At 50.7% G+C, this 17766-nt stretch overlaps 1 protein-coding gene across 1 annotated transcript in view; it reads left to right on the top strand.

The window, feature by feature from the left end:
• The first annotated feature begins 207 nt into the window (after window positions 1–207).
• Window positions 208–17766, top strand: part of PREX1 (phosphatidylinositol-3,4,5-trisphosphate dependent Rac exchange factor 1) — a 177841-nt gene continuing 160282 nt past the window's right edge. The window contains exon 1 of the mRNA XM_081034717.1: window positions 208–645. Coding sequence (XP_080890843.1) covers window positions 433–645 — 213 coding nt within the window. The 5' untranslated portion in view covers window positions 208–432. The remainder of the gene's footprint in view (window positions 646–17766) is intronic.

Below are 17766 nucleotides of genomic sequence, written 5' to 3' on the forward strand. Positions count from 1 at the left end.
TTGGTGCGTTCGCCTCCGAGCTCCGCGGGGTTCCTTCCGGAGGTCTCCCCTCCCCCCCCCCCCCCCCCGAGCACCCCGAGAGCCCCCGCTCCGGTCGCGCCGAGCTTCCGACGTCGCTGCCGAACGCCGCGGCGCGTCTCTGCGGCTCAGCGCGGCGTGGCACTTGGCAGACGCTCCCTGGGCGGCGCGAGCGGCGGGGGCCGCCGTCTGGGAGCCCCGAGGGCCGCCTCCTCCCGCCCCTGGGCCAGCCTCCGCGCTTTGCCTCCGCCCCCCGTCCCTCCGGCCCGCCTGCTTGCAGCTCCACGCGGGGGCCCGCCGCTGAGTCCGGCCCGCCGGCGCGCCCCGTCGGGATGGGGCGCTTGGACGCTTGAGTCGCCGTTCGGCGCGACCTCCGCGCGGGGGAAGGAGCCGGCGCCGCGCGGCCGCGCCAGAATGGAGGTACCCGGCGGCAGCGATCGCAGCGGCGACGGGGCTGGGGATGGTGCCCACCCGGACCCTCGGGCTCCCGGCGCCGCTGCACCCAGCTCCGGCCCGTGCACGGCCGCCCGGGAGTCGGAGCGCCAGCTGCGCCTTCGCCTCTGTGTCCTCAACGAGATCTTGGGCACTGAGAGGGACTACGTGGGCACCTTGCGCTTCTTGCAGTCGGTGAGTGTGTCCCAGAGAGCGCGGGGACAGCGGAGCGCCCGGGCCTCTGCGCGGAGCGGTCCCCACAACCTGTGGCCGCGGTCCCTGCGGGTCGCAAGAGTTGCTTCTGGGGCTTCCGCAGGGGACGCGGAGAAGTGAGGAGACCCGGGCTCCTCCAGAGCTGGGCTGTCGCCTCCCTGGTGGGCCCGCAGTCCCGCCTCAACCCGGGGTCTCCCGCATTCCGTCCCCACCCCCCTCAACCCCCCGGCACGCTGCCCTTTTGTCTTTTTCTTTCTCCCTCCCCGCCTTCCAAATAGTTTTAAAATTAGTTACATCCGCGGGCTCTGGGACCCAGGCGCCGGGAGCTTTCGCTCCCGAGTTTTGTTTCCTCGGGGCTTTCTTGGTCGCCTAGTGCACCACCGACTCCTCATCCAGGACGGATCCTGGAAATTCTAGAGCCTAGCGTCCCGCCGCGCCGGGTAGAGGGGGACAAAACTCAAAGCCGGGAGGAGGAACGGAGGTGGACAACACCCCAGAGTAGGACCCTGGTCCCCACTCATACGCTTCTGCGGGAGCTTGGAGAGAGTGGGGTTCGAGCTCACGACTCGGTCGTCCAACCCCCGCCCCCACCCAACTCCAAGGGGCAAAAACCACAGCGACGTATTCTGTAAAATAACAACTGAGCGCTTACTATGTGGCAGGCGCCTACATGTGTCAGAAGGTTTAACCTTTACAAGTGGCTCACGAAGTAGGGACGAGTGTTTCTCCCATTTTTTTAGATGGGAGAGTTTAGTTCCAGAGAGGTTGAGTAACTTGCCCAGAATCACACAGCTGGTTAATTGAGGATAGTGGGTTTTGAAGCGGGGCAGGCCTAGCCGGTACTCTAAACCCCTATCCTATGCTGTGTTTTGTTTTCTTCTTCTTCCTCTTCTTCTTCTTCTTCTTCTTGTTTTTTTTTTTTTTTTTTTTAAGAGAGGAAGGGACCGCTTCCCTACTCTCCTAGGAAGTGAGAAAAGTGGCTAGGGGGTGGAGGGGGTGGGATGGGCCGCAGCCTTGCTGGAAGTTAGGAGACTCCAGGGCTTTAATCTCTGTGCCTCCTGCTGGGACCTCATTTACTCCCTTCTCTGCTCTAGGAAGTCTTTTAATCCTAGTTCAGGAAGGACTGGTGGGGGCGGTGGTGGTTCCTTAGAGACCTCAGAGCCAAGCTCTGCAGCTTCCAGTCTCTGAAGGGATGAGGGAGACTCTGGCATCCTCTGGGGTCCCCAGTAGCTTGGGGGTGTAGCTGAGGTTGTGTGAGGTCCGAGTTCCATCTTAGGGAGGAGAGAGACCTTCTCTCTGTGAAAAGAGGTGTGTGTGTGTGTGTGTGTGTGTGTGCACGTTTTGGAGGGCCGGGTAAGTTGTACAGAGGCATTGAAAACCATTTGGCTAAAGGACCCTTCTAGAAAAAAAGGCCTGTGAGAATAAGGCAGGGTTAGCATTTTTTCCCCCATCTCTCCCTCTCACAGTTGAAAAAAAAAAAAAAAAGAATCTGCTCAGTTTGAAGCTGGCCGTTTCTGAATTAAAGATGTAGCCAGCCCTGGCATCTCTGAACAATGTCAAGTTCTAGGCAACTCCTCACTTCTCCATCTGAGCCACTCCTTGCTACTCAGTCAGGAAGAGAGAGAGGAAAGACAAACCGATTTTTGTGTTAATGGGACAGAAAGCCCTTACCCTAGATGGTGTGGTATGTTTCAGAACAGATATAAATTCCGCTTGGGTTAACTGTGGTTTTAAATTGTCCACGTGTAGAGTCTGAGGAAGCTGCGATAATGAAAATTGATTGGAATCAATCATTCTTGTTAAAGAAATATGAAAAAAAGATTTCTCTACTTTCACATTATCTCTTTGGCACTTTAAATTTGCTGAGTTCTTAATTTTTTTCTGATTGACCTTTCAGTTCTGAGATGAGCTGGTTCCAACTTTGACATCTTGGATCAATCATGCCACCTGTCCTGGACTCAGTTTCCCCACCTATAAAATGAAGGGAGGGGAATCCAGGCTTCCGTCTGCTTTGTCCTTTTGGGTGTCCCCAAGCTGGTGCCAGAAATGGACTGATTGTGTAACATGACCAGCCATACCTTGTTTGTGAACTGCAGAAGGCCTCTCTCGTTTTGCTCCACTAGAAAGGGCCCTTAAACAACCCAAGGCCTTTTCGTTTGGAAAACCCAGGGCTCAGAGCTTCAGGAACTGCTAATTACCCAGGCTTTCCACGCAGCAGCAAGGCTGGCAGCCTGCAGGTTGTGATTCTCTTCTGTCTTCCCACTCTCTCTTCCCAGCCTTTATACTTGCTAAGGGATTTTTGCCCCCTGCTCCTGGCTTGGGAGAATGGAAGAATGCTCAGTAATCCCTCCCTGCTTTTAATTCCATGTGGCAGAGGCAGACCTTGCTCAAAGGGCTGTCCTGGCCTCTGTGTCCCTGCTTTTAAGGTTCCCTTGCCAGTAGAAATGAAGCCTTTGTGTAGAGTGAGCATTGTGGGAGGTGTAGAAAAGTCAGTTCTAGGTTTGTACACTCAAGGAGATGACAGTGTCGTGGAGGGTGGCAAAATGAGGGTTTATAAAAATTCCAGTGCAAGGCTAGGCTCTGGAGGCAGACTGCTTGGGGTCGTGTCCTGGGGCTCTGTGACCTTAGGCAAGTGGCTTAACCTTTCTGAGCCTCACTTTGCTCATCTGTAAAATGGGGGAGGATAATAGCTCTTAGAGGATTTTTAAGAGGATAAGTGAGTTATATAAATATTAGGTTGGTGCAAAAGTAATTGCAGTTTTTGTCATTTTTTAACCTCTTAAACCACAATTACTTTTGCACCAACATAATATATATATATATATAAAGCATTTAGAACAGTGTCTGGCAAGCTGTAAGGCATATGAATTATTATCATTAATTATTGTGTTATGTGATAATTAAATAATACAGGTGATTAGGGCTATAGGATTCTAGTACCCAGACAAAAGGGGTGGTCAGGGAGGGCTTCCTGGAGGAAGTGAGATCTGAGTCAGTGCTGAAAGGAGGGTAGGGACGCTAAGTGAATTTCCTTTTGACCGTCTAAACTCTGGCCACAGGAACCAGTGGTTTTATTGGGTTCCGGGCCTGGGACTCTGTGTTTTCTCCAGAATTTCCCCATCTTTCCACACTTCCTTCAATAACTGGATCGCACCTCCTCCCCCATCTCCAAGGATAATGACTTTGGTGTGTTGTTTTGTGTGTGTTTATTTAAGTCATGCACGGAAAGGCAAGGACAGCCCTCTTGCAGAGATGCTGGATCTTTCTTGGGGGGCACCGCAGAGTTTGGGGGGAAATTGCCCCGGCTTCTGACTCTGAACCTTGGCTCTTAACATTTAGAAGCCCCAGCTCTGTTGGGTGCTCCCTGTGTCCTCTTGGGCAGTGTCGATAACGATAATGACAGTGACAATATAGGAGCCGACACGGATTCATCACTTACTGTTTTAAGCACTTTGCAGGTATCAGCTTATTGGATCTTCCCAGCACCCCTGTGGAGGGAGTGCTGTTGCGATCCCCATTGACAGATGAGGAAATTGGGGCAAATATAGTTTAAGTGAGCTTGCCTGGGTCACGTCGACAGCATTGCCAGGATTTGACCCCAGGCTGCCCTCCCTAGAACTCATGTCCCTAGCCACTTTGCAGACTGCTTCTGGCTTACAAGGAGCTTGGCACATGATTTATTAAGGTGGTAGAACTGGGATTCGAACCCAGGCCTGTGTGACTCTGACCCTCTGCCTGTGCTTCCTCTAGTTACTTCCCCTGTGTGACTCCTTTTCTCTCTTCCGCAGAATGGCCAGAACTGTAGAAGGATGGAAATGTCAGGCTTCCATCGGCTTCTGGGTTCCTCCTCTGTACTCCGTGTCTGTTTATGGCTTGAGGGTTGAGGGTGGGAATGTGGAGCTAGGCTGCTGGTATTCAGATACTGGTTTTACCCCCACACTGACTCTAGGTGGCTTTGGGGCAGGTCACCAGCCTGCTCTGTGGCTCAGTTTCCAGCTCTGTGGGAATAGTGGGAATAGTCTAGCACCTGGGTCATAGGGGTATTGTAAAGCTTGAATGAGCCTGAAGCTAAAGCTCTCAGAACTGTGCCAGGCACATAGTAGGTGCTCGGAATGCTATGGTGGCTTTTTTTGGGATATGCAGCAGTGGGGGGCAGATGACGTTATTGTTTTGGGGCTCAAAGTCTTGCCCCTTAAAGAGGAGGCTGAGTGAGCCTTGGGTCCACCTGCCTCTTGCTTGGATTGGTTTGGGATTCCTGCCTACAAGGGGGCAGCCCTCAGGGGCAGGTGCCAATAAGTCCTGGTGATGGGTGTGCCAGCTGGGCAGTGGTGGAAAGAGAAGGGGAGTCTGGGCGGATGGGCAGAGAGACTCCCTGGTAGGGGTTAGTCAGCAGCCCTCTCAAGGGCTTCCCTTGGCTGAGGACAGAGACCTATCAGTCTCAGGCATCCAGAGGGTCTGCCTCCCCACCCCACCCCGCTGGGCTGGGCCAGGGTCCGTGAAGATCAGGGGGTGTGGGCAGAGAGCTCCCAGAATGCTTTCTGTGGTTCTGCTTTTTTGGGGGTAGGAGACCAAAGCTTTTTTTCTCATTGGAGCTCTGCTGCCAAAACAAGAAACTGTGGTTTTGTGTTGTCACTATTTTTTTTTCCTTCAATGTTCTCTGCTCCTAGTCTGACACTAGGGAGCAGCGCTGCGGGGTGGGGGTGGGGGTGGGCTCAGTTTTCATTCTGCAGTCATTGAAGCAGAGTGGCCTACCAGTGACTTGGGGGGTTTCACAAGGTTGTATTGCGAAAAGTAGGCTGCTAAGAAATGTGTTTAACACAGTTCCGCTTTGGGAAAATAAACAATAACCATAATATACACATGTACTTTGTGTGTATAACATTATAGGAGTTTGGAGAAAAGGCTAGACAGATGTGTTGTATCTTGTGGAGAAAAGCAAGCAGGAAAATAAGAAAGGAAAAAAATGTACTAAGAAGTCCTATTTGTTACTGCCTTTTCGTAGAAAATTCTGCATATGGATATGCATTTTTACAAAATGCCAACAGAATTATATTTTCAGCACAACTGTTAGGTTCATGCACCAGCAAAAGTAATAATAATATGCTAACACTTATATAGTGCTAAATGTTTGCAAGTCCTGTGTAAAGCATCCTCTATGTACCAACTCAAAAGTTCCAGGTATTATTGTGCTTCCCATTTAAAAAAGGAAACGAAGGCACAGAGAGGCCAGGTCAGTTTCCCAAGATCACACAGCCTGACTAACCTGGGATTCAAACCCAAGTGGTCTGCCTGCATAGCCCACATCCTTTACCATTGCCATGAACTGCCCCAACATGGTGCTGTGCTCATGACCAAGATTACGGCCTTTGTGAGACCTCTGGGCAGCCCAGGTAGGCAAGAACCTTGAAGCCATAGGTTTCAAATTACCTGAGCTTTAGGATACTGGAAAGCCTGGACCAGGCCATTTTGTATTGGGTTGAGCATCATCAGGAAGTGAGTGAAAATCTTTTGATGATAAAATCCTGTGTCAGCAGGAGTTAGATGGGCCCTGTCTTTCACGTATGGCAAACAGAGCTGTGAAAAGATAAAACCATAAAGAAATTAGTTGCTTTTCTCAGCCTGCTGGTATTTATGGAACGTGTGCTGTATATTTCAGGCAGTGTTCTGGACCAGGAAAATGCAGCCATCAACAGGGCACGCGTGCTCCTTGTCCTGGGAAGGATGATGAGATGCTAGAACTCACGCATGTGAATGAGTGCTTCTTCAAACGAATATGCTGGACACACATTCCCTATTATTCTGGTGTTTGCCCTTATAGCCGGTTATCTATCACTTGAAGAAGAGGTGATGAGGTCGGTGTCCCTGGCTTTTGGAGGCTTCAGGGCACCCCTTTGTTAGAGAATGTCCGCTTTATCAAGCCAGTGAGCAGAAGACCTGTTGGGCTTGGGGCCACTCCCTCAGAGCAAGGAACCCACATCCTCTTTGCTTCACTTGCCCCCTCCACCCCTTAAAGCATTTCTACGAGTTAAGTCTTTGAAGCAGGCCATGCCTGGCTACAGATCTTGACCTCTCAGACTTGTGTGATTTCTGTCCTTTTTTCCAACAGGCACAGGCTGTCTGGCTAGAACCCTGGCAAGAGGTGGGTGATCAGGGTGGGGCTGATCCTCAAATCAGCATGTGCTGTCCCACCGGCCTCATTCCCCGGGCACAGGGTGAGGTCAGCTGATTCCAGCCTCAGAATTTAGGAGACATGGTACTTGAGAGCAAGCTAGGGGTGAGGCATCTGAATCTCCTTGTATTTTGCAGGTGAAACCACACTCTCCCAGAAGGACCCCCTCCCACAGAAGTTGTGGTCCCCAGAGGGAGATGAACTCTGGTCAAGGGTGGTAGCCCTGCAGCTGGTCAGGGTTCCATCCTGAAAGTTCTGGGACGAGGGTTTGGGTGGCCCGTGTCCTTCCCTGGGGATTTGTGTTTTTTGCTTGGATCAAAGGTCCCTCTTAAAGAGGTTCCATAGGGGCATTTCCAGACCTAGCAGTTGGTCTGGGGTGAATCCTTCCATCTTTCAACCCTCAGCACTGTTGTCATACTGGGATGCGATCATTCTTTGTTGTGGGGGGCTGTCCTGGGCATTGTAGGGTGTTTAATGGCGTCCTTAGCCTCTACCCACTAGCTACCCATAGCACCCCTTTCCTCCAGTTGGGACAAATATATTAATGTTCATATACATAGCATGATACAGTTTATTATTTACATCCAGCCATGTATCTTGGGTTCATGGTTAAGAGCATGGACTCTAGACAGACGACCTGGGTTCAAATCTCAGCTCTGCCCCTGTGTGATCTTGGGCAAGTCCTTTTGTCTCTCTGAACCCTGGTTTCCCCATCCGCAGAACGGAGATGATCGCAGCCCTCAGTGAGGAACCAGTGCAGTCATGCACGTGCCTGGCCCAGCTGTGCACTGAGACGGGGTCTGTCTTGCCTCAGTACCTGCTGGAGCCTCTCCCATTCTCCGAGAGGAAGCTCCCGGCAGGAAGGGAAGCCCTCTCGCCTCCCAGCCCTGTGTGGATTTTTAAGTTTATTTTTATTTTCTCAGCTCCTTGAGGACCAGAAGGGGATCTGCCTGCCCCTCTTTTGTCTTGTGGTCAGACACTCAATCTGTGTTTACCCTCCTGCTTCCTTCCCCAGGGTGGAACTGACAGATGATCCCTTGATTCTGGGCCAGGGGAGGCGAGGCTATTTCAGGCTGGCAGGACCAGGGACATGAAGGCTGGTAGAGGCAGGTGGCATTGGCCACCAGGATCTGGGGTTTTGTACTTTCCCCCTTGCAGGGGAGGGTGGTATCTTCTGTAAGGAGCTGCTCTCAGCAGGAGCAAGGCCAGGGTCAGAGCAGGGAGTGGGCAGGCAATGTGTTCGTTCACTAGTTCATTTATTCATTCACTAAATGGACATTAAGCATGTACTATGTGCCAGACGCTGGGCTAGGTGCTGGCATGTGGCCCGGACAAGATGGACAAAGTCCCTGCCCTTATAGAATCTTCAGGGTACAAAGAGATCACTTGAGAAAGTGACAAGAGGTGTAAAAATAATAACGTAATCCACGGAGGCCCTGCTTTGTGTCAGGTATTGTGCTAAGTGCCTTGTGTGGATTACCTCTTTGAGCCCTTGCAACAACCCTCTGGGGTAGAATAGATAACACCTTTGGACCTATTTTGCAGATGAGGAAACTAAGGCCCAGAGAGGTTGAGTAACTTGCTCAAGTCCACACATTTGGGGCATGAGTGCACCAAGAGGGAAATGAAATGGGGATATGTTGGTGATAGGGATGGTGGCATCTATTGAGATGGAGCGGTCACGGAAGGCCTCTCTGAGGAGGTGGCATCCGATCTGAGTCCTGTGGTAGAGGAGGAACCAGCTGTGGAGTCAAGAGAAGTGTGTTCAAGTAGAGGGAACAGAATGGGCAAGGCCCTGAGGCAGGACCATGCTTGGCTTGTTTGAGGAACAGCAAGAGGCTAGAGTGGTTGGAGGGAGAGTGGGTGAGATGAGCTTGGCATGGATAGCAGGGGCAGGTGGCATGATGAGCCTCTTAAGCACGGTGAGCAGTTTGGGTTCTATTCTTAGTGGGATGAAGAGCCCTGCATGCTTTGGAGCAGGGGTGTGGCATGGTCTCGTTGATGCTCTGAAAATCAGGACTGCCAGTGGCCTTCCCAAGGTCCCAGCGGCCACCTCCTGCATCCAGCCTGGACACCCATCCAGGAGGGAGGACCACACCTTCCCCTCCCCCGAGCACATTCCGCGTCTGCTCCCAGGTTGCTGTGGGACCCAGGGTCGTCTCTGTCCCCTGTCTGGGTCTCAGCCTCCCCATGGTTACTGTGTCTGAGTCCAACACCTCTGGAGATGTGTTGGCCCCTCTTTGTGGCCTGGACATGGACAGGCTGTGCGGTGGCCACTGGTGGGAAAGGCTGTTGATGTGAGATGGGTCCCTGCTTCCTGTGAGGGAGGGAGACACCCTTTGTTTTCTGTTCAGGAAACGAATTTGCATGATTAACAACTGTTTGATGGCACCTCCAAACTCCACCCTCCTCGCATCTAGCCATCCTAACAACACTTTACATGACATTAGCTCTCACCTCTGCTCTCTGACAGATGTCTTTTTCAGACCCATTTTAAAGGTGAAGAAAACCGAGCTGCAGAGAAGGTCAAGTGATTTGCCCAAGGACACACGGTGGGGAAATGGTCAGGGCTATTGCAATTGCCTCCTCCCTCTGCTCTCACCCTTGCCTCCCACATTCTGTTCTCCATGCACAGCCAGAGGGGTCCAGTTAGCACTCCTGTCAGCTCACACCCCTGCCCTCCTCCAAGCCCTCCGGCCTCTCCCACTCCCTCAGCATAAAAGCAAAGCCCTTACAATGGCCTAGAAGATTCTGCAAGATCTGCCTCTGTTGCTACACTATTCTTCTTCTTCTTTTTTTCTCATACAGTTGTTTTTAATTGAGATATGTTTTACACACCATAAACCTCACTTTCTCAAAGCGTACGATTTGGTGGTTTGAGTATTTTCACAAAGTTGTACCATCATCACCATGGTCTAACTGCAGAATCTCCTCTTGCTCATGCTCCCTCCCTCATCCCCTCTCCAGCCACATTTGCCCTTTTGCAAATGCATCAGGCATGCTCCTGCCTAGGCGTCTTCTCACTTGCTCTGTCTGGAATGCTCTTCTCCCAGTCTTCCCATGGCTCACTCCTTCAGGCCTTTGCTCAAAAGGTCTTGTCCTTGAGAGGTCTTTTCTGACCTCCTCCCCACACCGTTCAAAATTGCATCCCACCCCCACCTCGCCACTTCCTATCTCCTTATCCCTGTGTTCTTTTTTATTCACTTTGTCTCTCTGACACCAAGAACAATGCCCGGCACATAGTAGGTGCTCATTAAATATTTGTCGAATGAAAAAAAATCTTCTACACACATGTTTATGGTTTCTTATGTAAAGCGATTATCTTGATGTATATAACTGCTAGGTATCTTTGCGAAGACCTTTGGGGGTCAAGGATTGAGATATTATGGTTTGATGTTCTCTAACTTAACCAAAGGCATGGGAGTGGTGTGGGCTGAGCGGCTTCTGCACAGGAGAATTTTCTGAGCTGTCCTGCTCGAGCGCTCAGCGTCTGGCCCAGACTGTCCTTGTCTGAACTGTGTCTCTGCCCCTCAGTGGCTGTGTGACCCTGGGCAAGGAGCTTCCCGTCTCTGGACCTCGGTTGCTTCATCTGCTCTCCCCACCAACCTCCTACTTCCCCGCACTCACTATTGCCCGGCCCCACCACCTTGCTTTCTGTTTTGGAACCGTACAAGGCTGGTTCCAGCCTCTGAGCCTTTTCATTTGCTGCTCCTCTTGCCTGCAACACCTTGACTGTGCTTGGGATCTGGTGCCTTGTCCTATCTTTGAGTGTCACTTTGTCTAGAGCCTCCAGTCCCTTTCTCTAAGTCACCACACCTGTTCTTCTTTGTACTTGTCACTCTCTGAAATTATCCTGTTTACTTGTCTAGTGGCCACCTCCTCCATTCGAATATAAGTCACTTGAGGTCAGGACCCTGGTCTGCTGGGTTCGCTGTTTAGTATCAGTCAAAGGAGTGAGTGAGTGAAAGGGATTGAAGGGGGCACATGCTGTGACAGAGACCCTCCTGGGTCCTGTCACTTCCTTAATGAGTGGCCTTGACTTTGCGGGGCGTGGACCCCAGTGTGGGGAGTGGCTACAGAGAGGCGTCCTTGGCCACCTGCCCTTACTTACCACACAGGGAGGGCAGAGGGAGCCCTGTGTGGTCCCAGCCGCCAGCTGTTGGCCAGCCAGGCCGTTGATTGGGTGGTTTTTAAGATGTATTTTCCCTTCATTACAAAGGTCATAAATACAGCAGGCGAGTGTGTGTCAAAGCACGTTTCCTTATGTCTGTTCAACTACAGGCACTCTGTCTGTGGAACCAAGTAGGGGAATATGTTTTGTGCATGTACCTGACTGTACATTTCTCCATACCTGCAGGGGTCTAGACACAAAACCCCAGTGTGCTGTATTTATGGGCAATTTGATATGTTGTTTCAAAGTGAACTTTTCGGTAAATTTTTATTTTGACATCTGGCGAATACAGAGTACTCCTGTATGCCCTACACCCAGATTTACCCGCTGTTAGCCATTGGCTACATTTGCTTTACCATCCCCTCCACTTCTTTTCTGCCGTCTCCCCTACACGCGCACACACGCACGTACCATTATTCTCATTACTTTGATCTATTGAGAGTAATTATAGACGTGATGCCCCTAAATAATTCGGTATGTATCGCCTATGAACATGTATATTCTCTTACATAAACACGGTGCAATGAACACAATCAGGAAATTTAACCTTGATACGAAATTATATACTCCACAATCTACATTCCGATTTCATCTGTTTCCCCCCAATGTCCTTTACACCTATTGCCCCCTCCCCATTCCCGTCCCCAATGCAGAGTCCAGTCCGGGATCACACATTATATTTAGTCGTCCTGTCACTTTCGTGATGTGCTGCTGGTGCCAATTCTCCGCGAAGATGAGGCTCTGGAGACGCTTGTCCTGGCTCGCCACTCACCGGCTCCGTGACCTTGGGCGGTTGACGCTCGGCCTCCTTAGCTATAAAATGGGGAAATCGCTGTTCCCACCCCGCCGGCTCATTCTTGTCTTCCACACATTTTAGGGAACACCTGCTATGCGCCTGGTTCTGTGTAGATGCCAGGGATACAGCGGACTCAGGGCAGGTGACCATCTGGGTCCCGGGCGGGGCTGCTCCTTTAGGTGGCGTGAAGCAGTAAGTGCTGGGTACAATGCTGGCTCCCAGGGACACCTGCCATGTCCTGGCCACGTTTGCTATCATTGCTCTTACTGTGGGCAATTTGGAAAATAAAGATGAGTAAAAAGATCTCACCCTTCCAAACAGCCCTTTCAGCTTTTGGTGCATTTCTTCTTGTCCTGTGCGTGTTGTCTTAGCCTAGGTGTGATCACACTGCACACACAACGTCATTTTTTGCGTCTCTTCCTTCCGAGTGCTTCCTCATGTCACGACCAGCACTCTTCATCACCACACCTGCAATGGCTTCATGATGAAACATGGGGGCTCGTCCCACGGTCCAGGTCGATCCTGGCTCCATACTGGCTGTGTGATCGTGGGCAAGCTGCTTTGTTTGTGCCTCAGTTTCCTTGTTTCCAAAAGTAGTGTGTACCTGTTAGATTGAAGGGGGGACTAGATGAATTCAGGTCTATACAGTTCTCAGAACACTGCCTGGCACATATTAGGTGCTCCCGATATGGTAGCTATCATCTTTATCATTGTCATAATTGTTATCATTTTCACCATTCCTCTTATATTGGGCATTTATATAGTTTTCAGTTTTCCAAAGTTACGGACCACGTGTCTCTTCATTCAAGCTGCCAGTTCTTTCATCGATTTCGTAACGATGGCTGAAGAAGCCTTGGTTCAGGGCCTTTTTTTTCTTTACTAACCCAAATAAACCATTGGCAACTGGAGTCCTGGAATCAGGTTGTCCGGGCTGCCAAAGACGAAGACATCATCTCAGCCATTCATCTGGAAGGGGAAACAGAGGCTCTGAGCCATTTGGTGACTTGGCCCAGGCTTACCGAGTGAGTCTGAGCCTGAGATGGAACTTGAACGCAAGTTTCCTCACTTCTATCCCATGAGGTTCTGCTTTTGTCCAACAGTCAAGATACCTTGGAGGTCAGCGGAGGCTTAAGTCGTGTCCGGATGAGTTGGAGGAATCCTGTACGCCCAGAGGATTTCTGTGTCTTCGGGAAACTTCCCTATCAGATTCTCTGACGTGGGTGACCCAAAGTGGTGTGTGTGTGTGTGTGTGTGTGTGTGTGTGTGTGTGTGTGTGTCCTTGCTGTAGGTCCAGGTCCTCTGCTACCTGCTAAAGACAAGGATGTGATCAGAGCAGAGCCTCTTGCTGTCATTCATGATCCACAGGTCCATGGTACCACTGGTCCAAACGGGGTCCTCAGGCCAGCTCAGGCCTATAAGTAGGTTTTGTCAGGCCCGTACAGTATTTTAAATTTGTTTCATTTGTTGCCAACTTTGAAAAATCAGGAAATTTCATATGAAAATCTATAGTTCTGAAATAATCAGAAGATTTATCCACCTCAAGCTTGCATTCCTACAGGTGAGCACGTAGCTGGAGCTGAATTAGCAGTTGCCTTCTTTAGGCAGGGCTTGCAGTTTTCAGTTTGCCACAGTCCCCACTTTTCCCAAATATCCCTGACGTTGAAATCAAAGGTTGGTTACCATTTTTCATTGGAATTGTCCTGCTGTTTTTGTGGTTTTTTAAATAGTAGAGTTAAGAGGACAATGGAATATTTCTTCTAACCCTTGTTTCTATTAAATGGAAAACTCCAAGCCAGACCAAGGGGGTCCCATGTTTTTTTAAAAAGTAGGAGGTGGTAGGTATCTCTTTGGAAAAAAGATGTTTAATAAGCAAAGATGTGTTTAATAAAAATGTATTTAATAAGCAAAAAAGTGCTTTTCTGTTAAAGGGATACAACTTTCATTGCCATTACGAAGGACATCCATCCAGCCACCCCTCACCCCTTACCTGCCCGGCCCCTGTAGGCATTTGAGGTTGAGATGCATGTTCCAGTTTGTGATGGTCCTTCTGTTCTCTGAGATGGTAGAGGGAGAGAAGGTGGTTCTCCCTTACAGAGGGTGATTCTGTTACCCCAACTTCCACTTCCTCTGGCCTGTGGCCAATCACTCTCTCTCCTTTTTTTCAACATCAGCTATTGAACTGGAGGTTTCCACATTCGTCTGTCCTACTCACTGAATCTTGTTCTGTACTTAACTCTCCTTTGGAAGACCCTGGAGTGCAGACCCCAGAGAGGAACCCGTGGGTTCCTACAAGGGTGTGAGGGGCTGGGGCTGCCATCTGGGGCCTCCTCGTGGACTTCAGGGCCCTGATATCATCCCAGTCAGGGCTGGCTTCTTCCTGTGCTTGTGCAACCCAGCAGAGACCACGGCCCTGCCTTCTTTCTCCCAAATCTAGGAGGTTTTGAAATGATAACAACAACAATAATAGCATTTCTGTTGCTGATGAGATTAGCAAGGCCTGGTTGTCAGGAGTCTTTGGTTGCAAGTGACAGGAAACCCAGCCCAGACTCCTTTAGCTCGGCTTGTTAGGGAAGGGTCTGTCTGTTGTCCCAGGGTGGGCTCTCGTTGGCTGCCTTTCATCATGCTCCCATCCCTGACCTAGTCACTGAGACTCTGATTTGACAGGTTGGGGTGAGGGGCACACCTGAGCTGTGTGGCAGTGGGGGAGTGGTGGTACCCAGAAGGAAGACCCAGGGTGCTGGGATGAGAGAAGGGTAGGGGTGCCATGTGGGAGCCTCTCTTCTCCTCTGTGTTGGTGCCTCCATCCCAGATTGGAAACCTTTGCCTTCTCTCAAGTCTTGGATCCCAGGGGAACCCTTTTGTCACCTGACCTGCTTGTAGTGCCTCGTGGCTTTTCCAATTCCTACCTTCAGAGCTTTGCTCCTGTCCTGCCTCCTTAGGAGGCAATCCCTGACTATTCCAGCTCTTTCCATGGATCCAATAACAATAAGAGTGTCCAGATGTGCGACGTGGTGTGCTCAGTGGACATGTCCAAGCAATGTGGCCTCCCAGGCACCTGCCCAGGGTCACACACCATCCTTCTCTCTTATTGGAGACTCTTGTGTGCTTTTTCTTTTAGGCCTGTCTTTGAATCTAGACTCTGCTCTTTGTGTGTCACCTCAGGAAAATGGCTTCCCCCCTGTATCTGTCGGAAGAGCATTCCAGGCACAGGGAACAGCAAGTGCAGAGGCCCCGAGAGAGGCCCATATCTCAGGGATAGCATGGCAGCCAGAGTGGCTGGAGCAGAGTGAGCCAGGTGGAGTGAATCAGAGGTGAAGTCAGGGAGGTAAGAGTTGGAGTGGGGAGGCTGGTTGCCGGATTGTACAGGGCCTTGTGAGCCGTCCCTCTCTGAGTGAGATGGGAGCCCTTGGAGCTTTTGAGCAGAGGATGGACAATCTGACTTAGTTTGTGCAGGATCCCTCTGGCTGCCAGTGGAGAATGGATGGGAGGGGCGCAGGGTGGAGACAGAAGGAGGAGTCTACCATGGTGGCCCTGGTGGAACGATATGGCATCTGGGATCTGGGGTGTTCTGCGTGTGGTTAGAAGTTAATTGCTCCTCTTTAGTGCTCCTGTATTATTTACTAGCTGTGTGGCATTTGGGTCCTGCCTTGATTGCATTGAGCCTCAGTTTTCTCATCTCTAAAATGGGGTTAAGGATGTTACCCCTCTCTTATCAGGCTGTGGGGATGAATCCTATGAGGTGATACATATAAAATGCTTCCCAGAGTGCCTGGCTGGTTGTAAGCGTTCAGCAAATATTTGTGGAATGAACCAGTGAGTGAACGACGGGGAGTTTGGGGCTGCTCCAGGTCTGCCCAAGGTATCTACCCCTGAGGTCAGCCCCAGAGTGAGAAGCGTCCTGTTCTCCTCCCACTCTCCCCTCCTCCTCCCCACACATGGAGATTTGAATGAACAGAACCCAGAATTTCTGGCAACAGTCGCTCCCTCTTTCCTAGTGACAAAGGTATCTTTGTTATCCCTGGGTGTGAAATCCATTTCAGAAATGAAGATGGTTCAGGCTCAGGAGTCAGCTTGTGAGGGTGGGGAGGGGCTTGGAAGGAAGGGACCTCAGGGCCCTATAGATGGAAGGCCTGCCCCCCCTGCCCCCACCCTCTCTCATCATATGCGTCCTGAATGCTCTTGAATTGGTAGTATTCTGTGGAAAGAACTGTGTGGAGCCACATTTCTGTTGAGTAGATACATTAGTCAACATCACCTTCCATAGCATTGCACGCGTGCGTGCGTTCTCTCTCTCTCTCTCTCTCTCTCTCTCTCTCTCTCTCTCTCTCTCTCTCTCTCTCACACACACACACACACACACACACACACACACACACACACGCAAAATGATAATACCCAGTGCTGGTGTGGCTGCTGGGAAACAGGCAGTTCCCTATGATGCTGGTGAGAGTGTTAATGACTGCTGTCTTTTGGGAAAAATAGTCTGACACTGTCTTTAAGCATAAAAACCCCACGATATCCTTTGGTTCAGTTCCTTTAGGAATCTCTCTTATAGACCCAAGGAAAAAAGAATGTAAATATGTCAGTGACAAAGATATTTATTCCAGCTTTGTTTATCATGGCCAAAAAGAGAAAGAAAGAAAGAAACCACACGGGTGTCATTCAGTTCATTAACGGAGAAAAGTCTAAGATGGTTGAGCTTCCACGTTTTGGGACATCAAGCAGCTATTTAGTGACCTCATCTCGACATGAAGGGCTGTATGTGCAGGAAAGGTTAAGTTGCAAATCAAATGTAGAGGGTGAACCCCATTTTGGAGGGAAAAATAACAGCAACAAAAAGCCTCTCGTGGTGGGTATTTATGAGTGTTGAGAAAGTCACTGTAGGACGCACACCAGCCTATTAACATTGATGGTTCGGGCTGAGGGGGAGGGGGGCGGAGAAATTACTTATTGTTGTATTTTTTTGGCATGGCGTCACTCGTTATAATTAATGCATTACTTTTCAAATTAAGATAAACTAATAATCAACAAAAAGACTGTTACTAGCTTCCCACCCACTGTGTGGCAGACCTGTATATACTATTGGGTCCTGTAAACCCTCCCATACTCCTTTGAGCATGAGGATAGCCAGGAGGTTGAGCAAGATTCTGAAACCAGGCTCCTTACCTTAAATGTGGGCCCCCAGTTTGAAAGATGGACAAAGATCCTTGCCCTCGTGGAGCTGACATCCTGGTTGGCGTAGGTGTGGCCTAGCGCAGTGGTTCTCTAATGAGGGCGCTTTTTGTCCCCACGCCCCGGGGAACCTTGGCCATGGCTGCAGACGTTTTCTGATTGTTACAGTTAGGGAGCTAGGATGCTACTGGCGTCCAGTGGATAGAAACCAGGGATGTTGCTGAATATCTTGCAATGCCCGGGGCAGCCCTACGACAGTTACCTGGTTGTCACCTCCTGGGCTAGTTCAGTGTCTGGCACATAGTAAGAGCTTAACACATATTCGCTGCTACGACAAAAGGATAACCTACATGTTTCCGTAGTTGCTGGCTGCCTTACAGATGAGGAAGTCGAGGCATGGAGAGGTGTTACGACTGAGGTAGGAGCTGGATGCCCTGTCCCTGGGGAAGACAGGTGGAGCTCTGGGCTCAGGGCTGGCCTGCAAGTCCGGGAAGAGGGACACCCCGGCACTGGTGAGATTCTGGAGACCCAGTCCTGCGTTAGGTGCTGGCTGCCCCAACTGGCGGCCCAGCTTGGTGCCAGCACTGTCGCCTGCCAGTCACCACGATGCCTCAGGCCAAGACATGTTCTCAGCGCTTTGCCCCTGTGTCAGGTCTTTGCCACATTCTCTGTGCTGGCAGCCGCGGACGGTGGGGTGATTCTCTTTATCTCTGCTCAGGCAAAGCTGTGTTTGGCAGCAGTGCGTCATGTCTGCAGCCTGGGGCCTGGTTCGAGCAGCTCTGCCAGCTGAGTTGG

The sequence above is a fragment of the Rhinolophus hipposideros genome, assembly GCF_964194185.1.
Source record: "Rhinolophus hipposideros genome assembly, chromosome: 22".
NCBI classification, from domain to species: Eukaryota; Metazoa; Chordata; class Mammalia; order Chiroptera; family Rhinolophidae; genus Rhinolophus; species Rhinolophus hipposideros.